Source organism: Heteronotia binoei, chromosome 11 (genome assembly GCF_032191835.1).
Source record: "Heteronotia binoei isolate CCM8104 ecotype False Entrance Well chromosome 11, APGP_CSIRO_Hbin_v1, whole genome shotgun sequence".
Taxonomy (NCBI): domain Eukaryota; kingdom Metazoa; phylum Chordata; class Lepidosauria; order Squamata; family Gekkonidae; genus Heteronotia; species Heteronotia binoei.
Window position 1 is genome coordinate 8,077,019 of NC_083233.1, and position 21,811 is coordinate 8,098,829.

Consider the following 21,811-nt stretch of genomic DNA (forward strand, 5'->3'; position numbering starts at 1 on the left):
CAGCCTCCTCCCTAAAAAGCCCTCTTTGCCAGATTAGGAAATGCCTGGAGGTTTGGTGGCAAAACAGGGGGATGGCAAGATTTGGGGAGGGGACAAAGACATCACCGGGGTAGAAGGCCATAGAAGGTGCAGTCTCATTTGGAGTACTGTGTGCAGTTCTGGTCGCCGCACCTCAAAAAGGATACTATAGCATTGGAGAAAGTCCAGAAAAGGGCAACTAGAATGATTAAAGGGCTGGAACACTTTCCCTATGAAGAAAGGTTGAAACGCTTGGGACTCTTTAGCTTGGAGAAACGTCGACTGCGGGGTGACATGATAGAGGCTTACAAGATAATGCATGGGATGGAGAAAGTAGAGAAAGAAGTACTTTTCTCCCTTTCTCACAATACAAGAACTCGTGGGCATTCGATGAAATTGCTGAGCAGACAGGTTAAAACGGATAAAAGGAAGTCCTTCTTCACCCAAAGGGTGATTAACATGTGGAATTCACTGCCACAGGAGGTGGCGGCGGCCACAAGCATAGCCACCTTCAAGAGGGGTTTAGATAAAAATATGGAGCAGAGGTCCATCAGCGGCTATTAGCCACAGTGTGTGTGTGTATATATATATAAAAAAATTGCCACTGTGTGACACAGAGTGTTGGACTGGATGGGCCATTGGCCTGATCTAACACGGCTTCTCTTATGTTCTTAATAATTCGTAATTCAGCAATATCTCTCTCCATCTAGTTTTTGAAGTTCCTTTGTTTTTGAAAGTAGGTCTCTAGGTTTTTCCTTTGTGGAGATACGCCTTTCCCCCCCTTATATCGCTGCCAAGGAAAAAGTTAGAACTTACTTTAAAAAAAAAAGGGGGAGGGGGAGCTGGGAATTCAGAGAGCCTGCTCAGCCTAGCATCACAAGGTCACATTGATAGCCGGGGTCCTTTTTGCAAAGGGGTGCGCGCGCGCGCCTAACCCCCCTGGTGACAGCCCCCTTCCTTGAAAGCCCGCTTTATTGCAGCCGCACGCGGAAGGGCAGAAGCGGCCCGCACAGCTGCAAAACCCAGCAAGGCGAAAGCCCCCGCCCAGGCCAACGCCAGACTCGCCGAGCCGGCCCAAAACTCTGCACCGCCCCGGAGGGAGGGAGGGAGGGGGGAAGGCGGGCGGGCCTCCTGCCGCCGCTGCTGCGGCTCGTGATTGGCTGCCCGCGGGGCTCCAGCAGCGCCCGCGGGGGAAGACGCTTGGGCAGTCCCATGACCCGGCCGGGAGACGCCGCTGCCTGGGCTCTGGCGGCTCCGGGAGCAGCAGCATGTCCCACCACGCCGCGGCCGCCCCCAGCTTCCTCTTGGCGCCCATCCCCGAGTGCCCGGCGGCGGCGGCGGCGGAGTGCCTGCAGCCGCACAAGGTCATCAAGCTGGTCGTGCTGGGGGGCAGCGGCGCGGGCAAGACGGGTAAGGGAGCGGGCAGCGAGCAGCCAGCGGCGCCCGGGGCGGGAGGGTCCTTGCCGGCAGCGCCGGGCGGGAAAGCTCGCAATATCTGGGGACTGTGCGGGTGGAGCCCTATTTGGAATAGGTGCATTCCAAGAATCATTCTCATGCACTATTCTAAAAGAAAGCTGCATTGGGATACTGTGGGTGGAGCCAGGAGACTTTGGGGGCGGAGCCAGAAGACTTTGGGGGTGCAACCAGGAGACTTTGGGGGTGGAGTCAGGAAACTTTGGGGTGCAGCCAGGAGACTTTGGGGGCGGAGCCAGGAGCAAGGGCGTGACAAGCATCATTGAACTCCGTAGTAGAGAGTTCCGGCCATCACATTGAAAGGGACTGCACACCTTTTTAAGCGCCTTCCTCCCATAGGAAATCATGAAGGATAGGGGCGCCTTCTTTTGGGGCTCATAGAAATTGGATCCCTTAGTCCAGTGTTTTTGAAACTTGGGGGGTGTTTTGGGGAGAGGCGCTGGAAGCTACGCTGCAAATTTGGTGCCTCTATCTCAAAAAACAGCCTCCCAAAGCCTCAGATACCCGCAAATCAATTCTCCATTATTTCCTATGGGAATAGTCCTCCATAGGGAATAATGGAGTGCCCAGCAGACATTTCCCTCCCCCTCACAGCTTTCTGATGACCCTGAAGTGGGGGGAAGCCTCCAAACTGGGGGATCCCCTGCCCCCACCTGGGGATTGGCAACCCTAGGGAGGGGGGCGGGGATGCTGCTCTCCTTGGCGCCTGTAGTACTTCTTGGAAGCTGCTTCGTTCTCGGCTGGGAGACCACCAAGGAACCCCAGGGTCGCTATGCCGAGGCAGCCCACCCCTGCTCACATCCTGGCCGCCAGAACCCTGTGGCGTCCTGGAAACTGGCGGCGACTTGATGGCCCCATCGACCACCACCAGGTTAGGCGTGATGGAAGGAGGCCGGGCTCCCCAAAGCTCCTACCTGGGAAATCTGGCTGCTCTCTGCTCTAAGCTCCCCCTGGACTAGAATCTGGCGGTTCCACTGCAGACTGACGACAGGGCTCCCCTTGGAAACCCCCACCGGGATTAGAGTTACAGAAGTGGAGAACAAAGCAAGCATTGGTTAAGGATTGGCATACCCTAAGACAGCAAGTCCTAAAGGCAGAAAGTGGTGCAATGAAAAGGAGGTTGATAAACATTGCCACATCGACTACAACTCTCCCCCTGGTAAGGCAACCCCCTGCATTGGTGTGCCCTTATATGGCACTTCTCATCGCTTTGCCAAAATGCAGCATTTTGCACATTCTGCTGAAAGATTGGAGGGTGGGGGGGCCTTTCTGAGCTCCTCAGGCAGACTGTTCCACAAAGTAGGACATGAATGGGCAGTTGCCCGTCTCACCCGTTTGCTGCCACCCAAAGGGATTGGGGAGGGGGGGCGCGCTCTAGATCATGTGGTTCCCAGCTGACTTTCTAGATTCATTTTTATTGTGTTTTGCATGCTGTATGGATTTGATAAGCAAGTCTTTCAACATACAATGCAGGGCATTCCTATGTGTAACTGACCGTATAGCAACGACTCAGTTGCCTGCCAAATTTGTGCCAGGAAACAGAAAATGGCACCAAAATAAAGAACGAAATGGAAACCAAATAGAAATGGGGGGTGAAACAGCAGCGGGGAGGCATTCAAACTCCTCTCTGGACAAGGAAACTGGAGGAAACAACCTCTGCCTCCTGGAGAGGAAGGAGAGGAAGGGCCGGTGGAAGTGTGGGTCACATGATCTCCGCTATCCATTTGCAGATTCTCACAGGTAGTGCAAGTACACATCTACACATTGCAGAGGATTCTGGACACACAACTCCTTTCCCATGGACTTTGTGGGCCTCCCTATGACCCCATGAGAGCCTAGAGGACTCTGCAGAACACGCCTAGCATTTCCAGGTAGCAGGACTCAACTGTGCCCCTTCAGCAAAGAGGCCCTGAGACTCCCCTCCACCTACAGTAGATCCCCAAAGGGATTTTTTAAAAACAGTTTGAAAACAGGGAGTGTATGTGGGGGGGGGCATATACTCCCTGTTGTCGTAGTGTTTTTGGGGGGGCATTTTCAGGGGAAATCACCTGTCTGAAAGAGGGCAGTTTAACCCTCCCTCTGAACACTGATTCTCTCGCAGATCTCACTGCAAGGCTGTTGTCTATACTCAGCTGGGAAGAGCCCCACTGGGGAAAAACTGGCTATATACCCACAAGAAGGTTGCGGACCTTCAGGTGAGATCGGGAGCTCTCCTGGAATTTCAGCTGAGCTACAGTTCTGAAAAAAAATAGCGATTTCAGAGGATGGACTCACATCCCTTCTGAATCCCCTGCCAGGCTCCACCCTCAAATCTCCAGGAATTTCCTGACCAAGAGTGGCAACCCTTTGCTGTCGGGTGGCATTTTCATGGGAGAATAAGTGGGCATGCGGGGGCTCGGGCACCCCTTTCTGCTTAAGGATTCTCCACGGCCAATTAACATTGCAAGACAAATTTAGGCCTGTCTTTGCCTTAGAAGGTGTGTTTTCAGGAAGTATCAATTTCAGGAGGTTGCATGAAAGCTGATTTATTTTAAATATTGATATCCTACCTTTTCACAGTGCCCAAGGTAAACAGAGCCCTGGGATCATGCTGGTAAGGTTGAGAAATGAAGGTTATTTGTATCACGTGGATTGTGTTCTCAAGCCAGTCATCTGGGTTGAACAGCACTCAGAAGGGACTTCCTGTAGTACAGTAGGGGGTCTCCAACATAGTGCTTGTGGGTACAATGGTGCCTGCCAACACCTTTTCTGGCACTAGGGTTGCCAGTGTGCCCCTGAGTCCTGCCCCTTATGCTGATCAGCGGGCTGGTGTCAGGTCTCACCCAGCTCAAGAGAGTGGCCCAGGCTACGTTGTTGGTGATATAGCGATGTCACTTCCGGCATGTCTTATGAGTGAACATATATGAACATATGAAGCTGCCTTCTACTGAATCAGACCCTCGGTCCATCCAAGTCAGTATTGTCTTCTCAGCCTGGCAGCGGCTCTCCAGGGTCTCCAGCTGAGGTTTTTCACACCAATTTGCCTGGACCCTTTTTTGGAGATGCCAGGGATTGAACCTGGGACCTTCTGCTTCCCAAGCAGATGCTCTACCACTGAGCCACCGTCCCTCCCCTATAACATATGAAGCTGCCTTATACTGAATCAGACCCTTGGTCCATCCATCAGTATTGTCTACTCAGACTGGCAGCGGCTCTCCAGGGTCTCCAGCGGAGGTTTTTCACACCAATATGCCTGGACCCTTTTTTGGAGATGCCAGGGATTGAACCTGGGACCTTCTGCTTCCCAAGCAGATGCTCTACCACTGAGCCACCGTCCCTCCCCTATAACATATGAAGCTGCCTTATACTGAATCAGACCCTCGGTCCATCAAAGTCAGTATTGTCTACTCAGACTGGCAGCGGCTCTCCAGGGTCTCCAGCTGAGGTTTTTCACACCAATTTGCCTGGACCCTTTTTTGGAGATGCCAGGGATTGAACCTGGGACCTTCTGCTTCCCAAGCAGATGCTCTACCACTGAGCCACCGTCCCTCCCCTATAACGTATGAAGCTGCCTTATACTGAATCAGACCCTTGGTCCATCAAAGTCAGTATTGCCTACTCAGACTGGCAGCGGCTCTTCAGGGTCTCCAGCTGAGGTTTTTCACACCAATTTGCCTGGACCCTTTTTTAGTTGGCGATGCCGGGGATTGAACCTGGGACCTTCTGCTTCCCAAGCAGATGCTCTACCACTGAGCCACCGTCCCTCCCCAAAACATATGAACATATGAAGCTGCCTTCTACTGAATCAGACCCTCGGTCCATCAAAGTCAGTATTGTCTACTCAGACTGGCAGCTGCTCTCCAGGGTCTCCAGCTGAGGTTTTTCACACCAATTTGCCTGGACCCTTTTTTGGAGATGCCGGGGATTGAACCTGGGACCTTCTGCTTACCAAGCAGATGTTCTACCACTGAGCTACCGTCCCTCCCATGTGATGGCATCATGCAGGCACTGCTCTGATATTTGGACAAAAACTCTATGGTAGAAGTCATTTTTACCACAGAATTTTTGCCCAAATACCAGAGTGTTGCTGCAACCAAATAGCATGATGACATGTTCCAGAAGTGACATTGCCGTGTTGCAGAGTCATAACATGAGCCTCCTTCCTGCTGGTGACCCTTCTGGCATCCACCAAGTGTTTTTAAAAAGTAGGTGGGGCTTCTGCATGGCAAGGTTTTGGACTGGCTACTGGAGATTTCATTCGCTGTGCAGATTTTTTAAAATATTGCTTTGGCAGCAACTGCCACCACAGCACCTGTGTCTTCCCTGTGTGGCTACAGCAATCTTTTTGTGGCTGGCTACAATGGCTACCGTGGTATCCTGTGGCAGCCATTTTCTCACTGCAGCACAGTGTCAGAGGCTAAGGACCCCTGGAATAGAGTGACGAGGGCTGTTTTAAAGCCTGCCTCAGAAAGGAATGAGAGAAGGTAAGGAAAGGCAGTAAGGGAAACGTGTAAAGAATACAGCAAAGATTAACCTGGAGCTTTGCAGCTAACAGTGTGGTTAATTTTATTAACTTTAAATCCAAAAGGTTGCTTTGCACTTTAATCATGTGGACTTTCCCCCCTGGTTAATAAATCTACAACTACTCTTTGTGGTGGACTGAGAACATCTTTGTGGAATGAAGTTTTAGCACTGGCCCCAAATCCCACTTCCAAAACCCAACAAGAGGCTTACTTTAAATTATTTATTACACTAGGACTCCCAGAATAATTCCAGATAGATAGGACATCTCATGAATTATTCTACTAAAATCAGTAGAATTTGTGGCTTAATTTGCTATAGGTCCCTAATGGGATTGCCATATTGCAGACCTGAAACCATTTCTTATATTTCACAAAAACAGCACTGATTAGGGCATGACTTGATGGCTTGGGAGGCACTTTCTCTGGTTTCTGTGCTATTCCCAGACATTTTTCAGCCCTTGTGATACTGGAAATACATTTGTAAAAGGGTTCACAGTGTGGCTTGACAGGTACAAAATCAAGAAGGCCAGAGACCAGGAATCCATAAGTAAAATCTTCCAATTTGTTTTTCTTCAAAGCTTCATATCAAGTGTTTTTGATGGTTATTCTGCCCAGCTTGCTTTTTTTAAAGCGTACACTTTAAAAAACAGCATGTGAGTATGCTAGGGTTACCAGATGTCCTCTTTTTAGGGGATACATCCTCTTGTTTTGGTGTTTGTTCTCTTTTTTAAAAAAAAAACGGATGAAATGCCATCTTTTGGGGTTGGGAGGTTAGGAATATTCCTAGTTAGTAGCAATAATTGCTGCTTAAGGAGGAGGGATATTGAAATGGAGACTGGTCATTGTGATCTTTTGTTTTAAGTAGTCAGTCGGGAAAATATATCCTTTCTTTTGCTTTTCAAAATATGGTAACCTTAAAGTATAGCTAACACATATTTACACATAAGTATAGTACACAGGTGTGTGTATGAACGGGCGCCAGAAGTCAATTCTCTCCTTTGCAGAAAGCAGAGATTTGCTGCTGGAAAATGTATGGATTGGCCCTGAGAAACCAAATCTAGAGTCTTTTTAAATGAAGGGTTGACAGTTCAAATGGAAGAAGTGAAAATAAACAGATGTCTTGTGGCACTTTAAAGACTAACAGGACTTAATCCCATTCATAAGCTCTGTCATAGAGTGTTTACAGAACGATGTATATGTGTGCGAGAGGTTCTGCGCTTTTGCTGTGGGTCTCAGTGCGCACATCCAGTTCTGAGGACACTTCACCGTTGGACTCATTTCCCCTCAAGTGCTGATGTAATACAGAAATGTTTGGGGGAGGCAAAGAGAATTTTAAAGGCCGCTTTGAAACCCGCAAGCTGTTTCAGACCCTAAACCACATCCTTGTTTTGCAGCCTTGATTGTCCGCTTTCTCACAAAGAGATTTATTGGAGACTACGAGGCCAATGCTGGTAAGTCCACTTTCTAACACTGCTGTGTTGTTCTTGTTTTAACACTGCTGTGTTGGTTCCATTTCAAAGTCCTTGCTCCAAGGCTGGCTCCAGAGGGCAGTTGCCCGAGGCGCAAAATGCATTGGAGGGAGGGGGTCCTAAGGGGAGACTGATCTCCCAACTAAAAGAATGAAGTTTGAGTCCAGTGGCACCTTGAAGACCAACAAAGTTTAATTCTGGGTCTAGGCTTTTGTGTTCATGCACACTTCTTTATCTGAATTAGCATGAATGTGCACAAAAGCTTAGACCCAGAATTCAACTTTGTTGGTCTTTGTTCTGTTGCTTCAAACTAAATTTGTTCTGCTACTTCAGACCAACATGACTACCCACCTGAATTTCCCAACTTAAAAAGCATTGCTGGGTGTCTGATTTCTCCTTTATGTCAACAAGGCTTTCTAGTTATAGTGAGTCAGAATGGGATGGGAGTGCTATAGTAGTTTTATTTACTCCTATAGACTAACATAGCTACCCACCTGAAATCTTTTTATATGTGTGTTCAAGGTCAGTTCCCTTGATTTCGATAGCCTGTTTATGTATTTCAGCTACTTATTAAAATTAAAAAGAAAGCAGAAAGCATTTTTAAAAAGAATTTGATGTAGCTGGTTTACTTCCAGAGGTGACTGACAGTGCACTCCTAAACAAAGCACTCCACAATAAACCCATTTGTATCAGTGGGCTTAAACTGAGGTAACTCTGCACAGGATTGCACTGTTAGAGACCTCTGGGGTTCTCTTTAAACCCCACCCCATGCCTTCTGTTTTTTGCTTTTTCATTCATTCATTCATTCATTCATTCATTCATTCATTCATTCATTCATTCACATTTTATTTATATGCCGCCCTCCCCGCCGGAGCAGGCTCAGGGCGGCTTTTGGTTTTGTGTCCTTCTGAAACCTCAGGCTTGCAGGCAGAAGAAATCCTGTTTTCTGCCTTGTGCCAATAATGGAACTGAACACCTTTTTCAATTAAAAAAACCAGCTCAGAATCTAGGTCTCTGTTCTGGAATACTTACAAAACATGTCTGAATCTGGAAATTCAGCTGATCCAGTTGGTGTTGCCAGCTGATCAGATAAGAGACCTTTTGTGCTCTATTCGAGGGAGGGTCACCACCTCCAGGTTGGGAAATTCCTGGAGATTTGAGGGCATTGCCTGGGGAAGGTGGAGTTTGGGGAAGGGATGGGAGGTCAGCAGGGTTGTGATGCCAGAGTCCTTCCTCCAGAGCTGCCATTTTCTCTAGTTATTATCTCTGTAGGTTAAAGATTAGTTGTATTTCCAGGAAAACTCCAGGCCCCACATGGAGGTTGGTAACTGTAATTCCAGTGCCTTTAACTGCCACTTGAGCCATAGAAATTAGCAGGTGACTTTTTAAAAAGCACAATACCAGCTAATGCCTTTGCCTGGAGAGCCAGTTTGGTGTAGTGGTTAAGTGTGTGGACTCTTATCTGGGAGAATTGGGTTTGATTCCCCACTCCTCCACTTGCACCTGCTGGAATGGCCTTGGGTTAGCCATAGCCCTGGCAGAGGTTGTCCTTGAAAGGGCAGCTGCTGTGAGAGCCCTCTCCAGCCCCACCCACCTCACAGGGTGTCTGTTGTGGGGGAGGAAGGGAAAGGAGATTGTGAGCCGCTCTGAGACTCTTCAGAGTGGAGGGAGGGATATAAATCCAATATCTTCATTTACCTCACAGGGTGTCTGTTGTGGGGAAGGAAGGGAAAGGAGATTGTGAGCCACTCTGAGACTCTTCAGAGTGGAGGGCAGGATATAAATCCAATATCTTCATCTACCTCACAGGGTGTCTGTTGTGGGGGAGGAAGGGAAAGGAGATTGTGAGCCGCTCTGAGACTCCTCAGAGTGGAGGGCGGGATATAAATCCAATATCTTCATCTACCTCACAGGGTGTCTGTTGTGGGGGAGGAAGGGAAAGGAGATTGTGAGCCGCTCTGAGACTCTTCAGAGTGGAGGGCGGGATATAAATCCAATATCTTCATCTACCTCACAGGGTGTCTGTTGTGGGGGAGGAAGGGAAAGGAGATTGTGAGCCGCTCTGAGACTCCTCAGAGTGGAGGGCGGGATATAAATCCAATATCTTCATCTACCTCACAGGGTGTCTGTTGTGGGGGAGGAAGGGAAAGGAGATTGTGAGCCGCTCTGAGACTCTTCAGAGTGGAGGGCGGGATATAAATCCAATATCTTCATCTACCTCACAGGGTGTCTGTTGTGGGGGAGGAAGGGAAAGGAGATTGTGAGCCACTCTGAGACTCTCCGGAGTAGAGGGCGGGATATAAATCCAATATCTTCTTCTTCTTTTGACTTAATTTGCCGACAAAGATTGTCTCATTTCAGTTGTTTGGAAAGCTGTTCATCCAGATTCTCATTTTCACATGATGTGATAAAGATACCGCTGCATTTTTAAAAAATAAAAAACCTATCATTTTTGCATGGTGAGCATTTCTTCAAAACATGCCTCTGCGTGGCAAACCTATGAGGTCTGCCACATTCTGGAGCACTTTAACTGCCTGTCTTTCACCTGGCTGGCAGCATGCTCGGTAAAATTGCTAACTACATAAAAGCGGGATTCAAGTGGGCAGCCATGTGGGTCTGAAGCAACAGAAAACAGTGTAAGTCCAGTGGCACCTTTAAGACGAACAAAGTTGTTTGAGGTATAAGCTTATAAGCTCACTTTGTATGCATGCACACGAAAGCTTGCGCCAGGGAATTAAGCTTTGTTGGTCTTAAAGGTGCCAATGGACTCCAGCCTTATTCTATAGAAAAGCAGCACATAAAAAGACTTGCCTTGTGCCAATAGTTCCATGTGCAAAATAAGCTTGGCGCAGGATTGCCAGCTGATGCACTGAAATTTGATGGGTGACACTTTCCCCCAGTGTTGCTTTGCTGTGCCTGATCCCCAGCAAGGAGAAACTCCCACTCAAACGTCTGGCCTGTAATTTCAAAGCAAGACTTTTATTTAGATTCTGGAAATATCTTGACGTTTTAACTAAATTTGTACTAATGGGGAGGAACACAGTATGATATGAGGAAGGAAACGGGTCTGGTTCTGTCTGCAGGCGCCATTCATGACTCCATGACCCTCTCTCATTCCAGGGATACCCTCCGCGGCAGGGCCAGGCCGCCCACTAGGCAAATTAGGCATTTACCTAGGACACCGAGAGGAGGGGTGCTGAATTGGGCCCCCCCCCCCAGCACCCAAGACAAATGCCTAATTGCTTTGCCGTGGTTGCCGGCTCGCTGGCTGGCAGCAGCAGTTAGGCAGTGGGGGTAGGCAGGCCACACCCCCCCGTGCGCTCGGAGGAGCGACGCCAGCCTCCTGCTTACCCACTTCGGCAGGCATCACAGTAGAGAGCATCTTATTAGAGAGCAAGAAGAGGCTTCGCTCACTCCTCCCTACCTGTTCTGGAAGGGAGGGGGGAGCGAAGCCTCTTCCTGCTCTCTATTAAGACAGAACGCTCTACTGAGATGCCCGCCAAAGCAGGTAAGCAGAAGGCTGGTGTCATTCCTCTGAGCGTACTGGTGGGGGCGCCGCAGAGAAGAGGGGAGGGGGCCAGCCTGGGGGTGCTCCTGCAGAGGGAGGGTGGGCGGTCAGTCTGCCCGGGGTGTCATGCAACCTAGGGCCGGCCCTGTTTAGTGGGGAATGCTGTTCCCCCCCCCCCCAAAGTGGCTTGCTCTGGTGGTGCTCCTGCAGACACCACATCTCTAAGCACCAGCCATGGTGGTTTCAGGGAGTGGCTGGGAAATAAAGGCCTATTCTAGGAGGTGGCCTGTTCCCTAGCTGCTCACGAAGGAGAACTCCATTCAGACTGAAAAGCCACGCTTCAGCAGACGTTCCCCCACGCGTGCTCACAGAGTACTTGCACTGTTTAGATAGTTGCAGGTCACTGTTCCAGTAGATCATAAGTACATGTTGGGCCTGGAAATCTGGAAACATAACTGACAAGTGGTGGCCCGTGAGACTCGCTGGTGGGAATCCCACCTCCCCCCCCTCACAAGCCCAGTGTGGAGCCCTGGACTGCCCAGCGGCTTTCTGCAGCTCACCTGGAGCAGCACAGTCGGGTGAGAGAGACCATAGTGGTTCTCTTGGAGCTTCTCCAGACGAGCCACCGAGAGCAGCAGTGTCCCTTGTGGCTCATTGACTGTGCAGCTGCTGCCGGGCGCAGCAGGCCCTTCAGGCTGTGCCTGCCACTGCTGGACCTGGCACAGTTTCTAGCCTCCTCCAACTGCCAGAGGTAAGTGTATTCTCTGCACTTGCACAGAGAACACTGTTTTACTTTCAGAGGAATTTCAACCTCCTCCCCGGTGCATTTTTAAAATATTGCAGGTTTTTCTGCATACCTGGGGAACAATCTGTGTAGCCTCCTTGTGGCCCTGATCCATAGATTTAGTTATCCACACATGGCTAAAAGTATATAGATTTCTAGGCGCTGGTAGGGGAGGGGCACGAGACAAAGAGCGGAACTTGCCTAAGGCCAACTCCTGAGCTCCTGGTATCTGGGTTCATCCGGGGCCTCCCCCACCACCTTACTGCTTTCTGTATAGTATACTAGCAAATGAGCCTCCCATTCTGTATGCACTTTAAACAGGAATAGGGCTGACGTGAGAATAGAGCTGCTCCATCACAGCGAGCGCGTTGTTGTTGGGGAATGCTCTTAGCTGCCTCCCACCAGTCATCTTTCTCTTTCTCTTGACAAGGAGCCACCAGGGCTGGTTGTCCTCTTCGGCCAAGTTCCCACAGTCTGCACCCTCCCACCTTAAGATGACAGCATTCTTAAACAAACATTTCTTAATCGGAAAGACAGTGATTGCTAGCTTCCTGCCCGTTGGGCTGCTGCCAAATGCACAGGTTATGTATTCACGTATATGATTTCCTGCTTATTGTTGTCATTATACAATCTATGATGAATGACTCTCAAATGATAAATAACACCATGTCTATAAAGTCGGCCAAGTAATATCCACAAAGATCCACCAAAGGGCTGTCGTCCAGTATAATGTCCAGTTACTAACAGCAACACAGTCTGAAACTTAATTGTATATGCTCAAAGAAAACAATTGGCAAAATCCCGGTCCAGGACGTGGTGTCCAGATTCACCCGAGGGTGTTTCCAATAAGATGAGTTTTCCTCAGTTGGAGCCAGAGAAAAGGTAATATCCGACTTCAGGTACTCCTGTTGTTGATTTCATACAAAATTTCAATTGATCCTTAATTTATTTATTTTATTTCATTCGATTTATATCCCGCCCTACCCTTTAATGTCTTCAGACAAGTTTTCTATGAACCTCTCTTATACAAATTTCACCTTGGCCGCCCTTTGGCGGATCTTTGTGGATATTATTTGGCTGACTTTATAGAAATGTTATTGATCAAGAGTCATTCACTGTAGATTGTATAATGACAACAGTAAGCAGGCGATTGTATTATGTGAACAGGGCTTTTTTTGATCCTTGATGCTGTGCTGATGTTTGCCATTAAATGTTTTGCCTTTTTTGGATAGTCACTGGAGAATATATTCAATAAAAATAATTCAGGTTTGAATTGAATTTGTATTTTTAATATCTTCTGCAATATTTCATGTACCATCTCCCAGTAACTCTTTATAGTACGACAAGACCACCACGTGATAAAACGTCCCTGGCTGGGTATTACATTTCCAACATTTGTTAGAGACATTAGTATTCATTTTAGACAGTTTTTCAGGGGTTACATAACACATATAAAGCATTTTATACACGTTTTCTTTAAAAGTCGCCGCTTTAGTTAACTTAATATTAAATTTCCATATAGCCTCCCATATATCTATATCAATATTGTGGCCTATGTTTCTTGCTCATTTAATCATACAATCTTTTATGATTTCATCCTGCATTTTCATTTGTAATAGAAAAGGATATGTTTTTGTAATCAGCTTCTCTTGAGGATGCAAAATTATTTTATCAAAACCATATTGGTCAGTAGCAAAACCAACAGTTTTATATTTTGTGTATCTAGACTCCACTTGTAACCTTAGCCGCCAGTTCATAATGATATGCAGGGATTCAAGTTCTTTAGTTTTCAATTCATTGTTTTCTTTCAGAAGTTCTTCATATCTCCATATCATATTTTGGGTTAGTTGAACAAAAGCCTCTACTGGTGAAACCCATTTTGGAATTTTTTTTTTGGTACACTTTTGATTTCAGCCATACCCATGCTGAGTAAAGAGATTTTCGCAGCAAATAATTTTTGAAATAGCTGTGACCTTTTAATTTCATGAATACATTATCTTTATTTCTTTATTATAGCTTGATGTTTTTGCACTTTCTGTCACAGTTTCTTGTTGCATTCCCTGTTGTTTGGCTGTGACTTCTGGTTTCTGCCAGATGTGCAGGAGCAGGGCCAGAAAAGCGGTTGGCGACTTTATCTGGGAGGGTCTGATCTTTGTTTGATGACCACTTATGAACATATATGAACATATGGAGCTGCCTTATACTGAATCAGACCTTTGGTCCATCAAAGTCAGTATTGTCTACCCAGACTGGCAGCGGCTCTCCAAGGTCTCAAGCTGAGGTTTTTCACTCCTATTTGCCTGGACCCTTTTTTTGGAGATGCCGGGGATTGAACCTGGGACCTTCTGCTTCCCAAGCAGATACTCTGCCACTGAGCCACCGTCCCTCCCCAAAACATATGAACATATGAAGCTGCCTTCTACTGAATCAGACCCTTGGTCCATCAAAGTCAGTATTGTCTACCCAGACTGGCAGTGGCTCTCCAAGGTCTCAAGCTGAGGTTTTTCACGCCTACTTGCCTGGACCCTTTTTCAGGGTCTTGAGGGCACCGGCCATGCATAAAGTTTACCACATTTCCTCTGTTTCTCTCTCTCAGACTTATGGTTAAAACCTTATGCATCTGCCAAGGGGGTTTCAGTGCATAGGAGCTTCTCTTTGGTCTTTATGGTTCCGAGGATTCTTTGTTGCTTTACAGAATGCGGGTGTGGCATTTTAACTGCTCCATGATTCAGTTTATGGGTTGGATCCCATGGCTGGTGGCACCTTCGCCTGACATAAGAAGCTCACAAAATTGCCACCTCCTGGCAGGGCTAGTGTGCGCTGTGAGCAGAAATTCAGGTTATGCTTCCCCCCAGCACTGAGTTGCAGGTTTGGAAGGGGGGGGGGAGTGGAAAGTGCCATGAAGTCACTCACCACTTATGGCAGATGCTTCCGGGGGTTTCAAGGCAAGAGAGGTTCAGAAATGGTTTGCCATTGCCTATCTCTGTATAATGACCCTGGAATTCCTTGGTGGTCTCTCATCCAGTTACTAACCGGGGCTGACCTTTCTTAGCTTCTGAGATCCGATGAGATCGAACTATCTGGATTGCCACTTTGGGGTCAAAAGCAATTTTCTCCAGGCCAGTTCTGCCAGGGTCCTTGGAAGGTTGGGGGGGGGGTTTCCCCCTCCATCTTCTGGGCATGAAGCAGGGGTCATTGGGGAGCTTGTTGTTCAGTCGCACAGTCAAGTCCTACTCTTTGTGACCCAGTGGACAAAGTCACGCCAGGCCCTCCTGTCTTCCACCATCCTCCAAAGTCTGCTCAAATTTGTGTTAGTGACAGGAACGCTGTCCAGCCATCTCATCTTTTGCCGTCCCCTTCTTCTTTTGCCTTCTGTCTTTCCCAGCATTAGGATCTTCTCCAGTGCGTTCTCCCTTCTCATTTGGTGGCCAAAGTATTTGAGCTTCAGCTTAAGCATCTGACCTTCCAGGGAACAGTCAGGGTTGATTACCCTTAGGACTGACTGACTGGATCTTCTTGCAGTCCAAGGGACTCTCAAGAGTCTTCTCCAGCACCACATCTCAAAAGCATCTATTCTTCTGCACTCGGCCTTCCTTATGGTCCAGCTCTCACAGCCATACATTACTACGGGGAGTACCATCGCTTTGATTATATGGACTTTTGTTGGCAGGGTGATGTCTCTACTTTTTATTATACTGCCCATGTTCGCCATAGCTGTCCTCCCAAGGAGCAAATGTCTTTTAATTTCATGGCTACAGTCACCATCTGCAGTGATCTTGGACCCAAGAAATGTGAAGTCTGTTACAACTTCCATGTCTTCCCCTTCTATTTGCCAAGGTGTGATGGGGCCGGATGCCATGATCTTAGTTTTTTTGATGTTGAGTTTCAAGCCTGCTTTTGTACACTGGGGGAGCAGGTGGGAGGTATTTGTGAATTTCCTGCATTGTGCAGGGGGTTGGACTAGATTACCCTGGAGGTCCCTTCCAACTCTAGGATTCTTTGATTCCATGAGCCAGGTGAGGACGTGGAACAGAGTGACCCTTGCAAATTAAGCCTTTGATTTAGCTATGAAAATTGCTGGAGAAAATTGCCAGAAAAGAGGGCTCTGACAATGGGAGATGAAAAACATGGCTATAGCAAAATCAAGGTCTCTTTTATTGGCTCAATAATAAGATGGCAGAATCTAGGTCTCTTTCATTGACTCAGTAATAAGATGGCAGCGCAAAGTCATCTACCCATCCCTTTCACAGGCCAAAGTATGCTGTGTCATTTCTGTCTTTGCATTTGGACTTCCAACAGCCTTATCCTCTGCCAGTACACTCAGAAGTAAGTTCACAGGCACTGGCCTCTGAGGACTGAGCTGCAAGAATGCCAGTCATTTGCTGCTAGAGAATTAGGGCTGGGAACGGCATATTGTTTTCATTAAGCAACCAGCCCTACAACAAGCATTATACCAGTCTGACAACAGGAAGTATTTAAAGCAGATATACAGTCTGTGGTCAGAGAAGAAGAAGAGTTGGTTTTATACCCCGTTCTTCACCTCCCAAAGGCGTCTGAAAGCACCTTACAATCACCTTCCCTTCCTCCCCCCACAACAGACACCCTGTGAGGTAGGTGGGGTTGAGAGAGCTCTGAGAGAACTGTGACTGGCTCAGGGTCATCCAGTTGGCTGCACATGGAGGAGGAGTGGGGAATCAAACCCAGCTGTCAGTCTTTAACCACTACACCACAGCTGGCAGAGTGGTGTTCTTCAAACTGCTAGAAACATGGACCAAACATGATTAATGTTTAGAAGTAATCTGGAAATTTTTTTATCCAGAAGAAAACTAGTGTGCTTTGTTTCATAGAGCTGGTTCCGCATCAGCCGTTTAATTTATAATTGTTGTTATTTGATCATTCATGTTTAATGGTCAAGCCAGACAACTTTTTTGGCAGCCTCATGCACTCCAGTGTTTTCTGTGGCATTTCCCCATTATTCTTTTGCATCTCATTTGGGGTGATCTTTTAAAATTCAGTTGCAGCACCCAGCTGTCTTATGCGGACAGCAGGGCTGGATCAAGGGGGGGCAAAGGGGGCAGCTGCTTCAGGCGCCATGAGAGGGGGGGCGGCAGCAGCGAGCTTGTGATTCAACAAGTAGTTCACCTCCCCCCAGACCCAGACAAACTCAATCTCTGCCTCTTTGCAGCCAGCGAGAGGCTCGTCCGCAGCCCAGCCACCCCACCCAACTCTTCCCCCCCCCCCCCCGTCGCCCAAGTGCAGGCGACTCCACCATGCAAGGAGGCTGCTGCACTGCCCAATATGAGCATGCAAGGTGGGAGCGGCGGCAGGCAGCAGCATGCGCTGCCCATACCCCTAAGGTGTCCTCCATTGCGCACGCATACAGCAGCAACAACCGCGAGCAGCAGAGTGAGAGAGCACATGCTGCTGCCATCCCCTCTCCAGCCGACCAGTAAGCAGTGGTGCATGTCAACCATGAGTTGCCTGGAGGTAGAGGTGGGGGGCCTGGGCTACAGCGGCAGCGGGGAGGCCGGGCAGCCCACGAGTGAGTTGGGAGGCAGCAGAGGTGAGAGGCCTGGGACACAGCAGCATTGAGGCCGGGCACCCCATGACTGTGGAGGCTGCAAAGTGGAGGTGGTAGGCCTGGGCTGCAGTGGAGGCCAGGTGCCCCATCAGTGAGGCGGGAGGCAGGGGGCCTGTGGCACGGCAACAGACAGCGTGGACTTGGAGGCTGGGTGCCCTTGAGTGAATGTTTGAATGAGTGCAGAGTGGAAAAGGGCCAGGGGGGAGGAGGGAGGCGTCGGTGTGTGCATTTGCATACGTGTGTGTTTGAATTGAGCGCAGAGTGGAAGTGGGGGGTGGGGGGAGGCTGTGTGTGTATTTGCATGAGTGCGTGTTTGAATGAGTGGAAAGTGGAAGAGAGAGGCCGTGGGAGTCCTTCCTCTCAGCAACTGTGTAGGGTGTGTTGGTGCCACTGTTACTGTGGGTGTGGAGTAGCTGCTGGAGCAGAGAGGATGTTAGCTCATGGGCAGTGAGAGTAAGTGCATGTAGGTTTGACAGCTTCCATAGATACTGAGCATCTACAGCAGGAATTACAGCAGATCTTGAGACTGTAGAGATCAGATCACCTGAAAAAATGGCAGTGTGGATTGTAAGGCTGAGGTCTCTCCCCAACCCCCTACTCTCCCTGTGCTCCATCCCCAGAATCTCCAGGAATTTCCCACCCCAGAACTGGCATCCCTAGTCAGTACAGCAAGAGACAACATGGAGAAAATGGGAGAAGAGTGGGCTAGGTCAGGCAGAGAGAGAACAAACTAGTTCATGGGAATCTAACAAGCTTCATGGCAGAGATGCACTTCTGGTGATAGCAGGGCTATGTGGCATATGCAAATGAATTATACTAATGAGCTCTGGCACCTTTTTTCCTACAACATGACCCCTCAGAGTAGGCAAAGGGGTGCAGAGCCCAGCCAGCCTGGCGCACGCGCGCACACACACATTGAGGGAGAGGGAGAAGAAGAAGAAGATATTGGATTTATATCCCGCCCTCCACCCCGAAGAGTCTCAGAGCGGCTCACAATCTCCTTTCCCTTCCTCCCCCACAACAGACACCCTGTGAGGTAGATGAAGATACTGGATTTATATCCTGCCCTCCACTCCGAAGAGTCTCAGAGCGGCTCACAATCTCCTTTCCCTTCCTCCCCCACAACAGACACCCTGTGAGGTAGATGAAGATATTGGATTTATATCCCGCCCTCCACTCCGAAGAGTCTCAGAGTGGCTCACAATCCCCTTTACCTTCCTCCCCCACAACAGACACCCTGTGAGGTGGGTGGGGCTGGAGAGGGCTCTCACAGCAGCTGCCCTTTCAAGGACAGAGTCTCAGAGCGGCTCACAATCTCCTTTCCCTTCCTCCCCCACAACAGACACCCTGTGAGGTAGATGAAGATATTGGATTTATATCCTGCCCTCCACTCCGAAGAGTCTCTCTCCTTTACCTTCCTCCCCCACAACAGACACCCTGTGAGGTGGGTGGGGCTGGAGAGGGCTCTCCCAGCAGCTGCCCTTTCAAGGACAACCTCTGCCAGAGCTCTGGCTGACCCAAGGCCATTCCAGCAGGTGCAAGTGGAGGAGGGGGGAATCAAACCCGGTTCTCCCAGATAAGAGTCCGCGCACTTAACCACTACGCCAAACTGGAGGGGGAGAGTGATCTGATTTTACAATTCAGTAAGTTAGGACTAGGCAGAAAATGCAGTGAAACTCTAGCTCAGTTGGAAGGGTTGAGGAGGAGAGTAATTTTTCGAAGTGTTTTAGTTGTAATTTTTAAAAAAGCAGTTATTTCCCTCCCACCCCCTTCTCCCCTCCTATCAACCTAGAAAGGAAAGCCTTTCCTGCGCAAGAGAGAAGCCAGGAATGGCAAAGCTTTGGCAAGCTTGTGAAGGAGGCATCATGCAAGTCGGGAGAACTTGCCTCTGGAACTTCCAGAGCAGGGGTCTGTGGCCTGTTAGCAACCGAGCCTTGGGTTGTATAATTATTTCATTATGTATTATAATGTAGTAATAATAAGAAGATGGCATTGGATTTATATCCTGCCCTCCACTCTGAATCTCAGAGCAGCTCACAATCTCCTTTATCTTCTCCCCCCCCCCCACAACAGACACCCTGTGAGGTAGGTGAGGCTGAGAGAGCTCTCCCAGAAGCTGCCCTTTAAAAGACAACTCCTACAAGAGCTATGGCTGACCCAAGGCCATTCCAGCAGCTGCAAGTGGAGGAGCGGGGAATCAAACCCCAGATAAGAGTCCACAGGCTTAACCACCACACCAAAATAAAGTGCACAGTTGTGTCATCCCGAAACCATTGCCCCCACCCACCCACCCAGTCCGTGGAAAAATTGTCTTCCACAAAATCGGTCCCTGGTGCCAAAAAGGTTGGGGACCACTGTTCTAAAGAAGCAGGCAGGCCTTTTCAGTGACAAGAATCTTATCTGTCATAGCTATAATTTCACCCCCCCCCCTGCCCGATCCCATATACATACAACTGGATCCTGGAAGGTGACGAAGAACAGGTGATAATGAAGTCTTGTGCAAAGGACTCCAGTGTAATGAGGGGTGTGTATAGTAACCCTGCATAGAATTTTACTGGGAGATTTACTTTTAGAGAGCTTGTCTTTGGTCTCCTGCCTCAGAAGCAAACTAGGTGCTTTCCATTTGAGCTAAGTAAGGAAGCTGCAGAGCAGGGGGTCTGGTTGCACAGAATTCTTCTGGAATGGTATGAGGTTGAACATGAAAACAACGCAGTACTATGTATAATCCTTGGGCCAAAAAATCTCCAGCTGTGAAGTAGTAAGCGCAAGCTGAAGCTGAATGAATTCAAGGCCGAGATGGATAAGATAATGTAAGTGTGTTATTATTAACTATTCATGGAAGTCAAACACAATTTATTCTGTTGTTTAAAATAGTTGTTTATTATATAGCTATATTACAAACATTGACCATATATGTATATATAAAGGAAAAATATAAGGGGGCAGCATTTTTTTACTTTTGCCTCTCCCTCCCTCAAAAATATGCAGATCCGGCCCTGGTCAGATGGAGGCAAAGTGCTTTTGAGGATTTTTTTTAAAGGCTACAGTCTCTTTAAATTTCCTTCCTCCTGTTTCATTAATCAATAATTTCCTGTTTCTCTCCTGGGCAGGTTCATGAGTCAGCTCTAAAGAATCACCTCTAGTTTGGGGGCTAGACTTATGTTTTATATTGACCCCAGACAAACAAAGTCACTGTTCGTTTTATTTTGAATGACTGTCCTTCCACGGTTGCGCTGCTATAAACCCCAAACAAAAAAAATGAGCAGTGATTTTTGCATATCTATAAAACAGGAAAGAGTCCTGAAGCCTGGGGCTTTTCTAAGAGAGCAAGAGCTGACTTCTGGGTTGTTAACGCCTGTGAAGAACAGCCATCTCCAAGAGAATAAGAAGTAATTAATTAGCTTGAAAACAAAGACCAAAATTAGCATTGCTGGCGACAATGAGCCCTTTGCTAAAGAGATTTCTGAGTAAATATGTAAATATGTAAGCTTGCATGTGGACATCTTTATGGGGAATGCTATATAAAGTGACCAGTTTAGCTTGCAACTGGGTGCCAGCTGCCTGGAAAGAATAAAAAATGACCTGTTCTTTTAATAGAGGTTTGATGAAGTCCTTTTTATCGGGTGATGTTTTTGATCTCCTTGCCGTGAAAGGTTTCTGCAGCATAAGACAGCTGGGCTGTGGAGTCTCTCTTGGCCTGTGCCAAATGGTGTCCTCATTCCCCCAGAGCCAGGCTGCTACAGCCTAGACACAACCTTGGCTATTTCTGAGCATGTGCTGTTCAGCTTCTCCTGTCTGCCTGTTTGCTCTCCCAAGGAGTCCATCTCTCACCATGCCTTGCCTGTCCTGGACACGTCTCTTTGGCAGCTTTGTCTCCCTAAACCTCTCTGGCCTTAATTTTCCTTGCACTTTTTGGCGACTCTGCTCTCACCTGAGCAACCTTCTATGGATGCCTCCATCTGGCTTAACAGAGGTTGGAAGATAGCTTAGCAGCCTGCAGGTCACGTACAGTAAGACTGCTGCTGAAACTGCAAATCAGCACTGGCTGCTCCCTGCCTCACCCCCAGCTTGTAACCATAGTTGCCAACTCCTGGTTGGGAAACTCTGGAGATTTGGGGGCAGAGCCTTGGGAAGGCAGAGTTTCAGGAGGGGAGAAGGCTCAGCAGTCCACCTTCTACCTCTGGAGCTGCCAAACTGAACTCTGTTACCTGGTGATCTGTTGTGATTGTGGGAGACCTGCAGGCCCAGACTGGATGTGGGCAGCCCTACTTGGACCTTTCTGCCATAGAGGTGAATAGAAGCCACTGAATTCTATCAAATGAGTGAACTACAGATAGAGACACCATTTAGGAAAGGGCAAAACCTGGATCTGGTGGTCTATTTTACTTCTTCCGCCCACCCCAATGCTGCACTCTGCTGCTGTCCCCCATAGAAGTTCCCTCTGGTAGAAACAGTACTCTGCAGGGGAAACAGTTG

The 21,811-nt window shown here is 48.3% G+C and overlaps 1 protein-coding gene across 1 annotated transcript in view; it reads left to right on the forward strand.

The window, feature by feature from the left end:
- The first annotated feature begins 1,286 nt into the window (after nt 1-1,286).
- Nucleotides 1,287-21,811, forward strand: part of LOC132578939 (ras-like protein family member 11A-like) — a 29,307-nt gene continuing 8,782 nt past the window's right edge. The window contains exons 1-2 of the mRNA XM_060249106.1: nt 1,287-1,428; nt 7,388-7,444. Of these exons, the coding sequence (XP_060105089.1) occupies nt 1,287-1,428; nt 7,388-7,444 (199 nt within the window). The remainder of the gene's footprint in view (nt 1,429-7,387; nt 7,445-21,811) is intronic.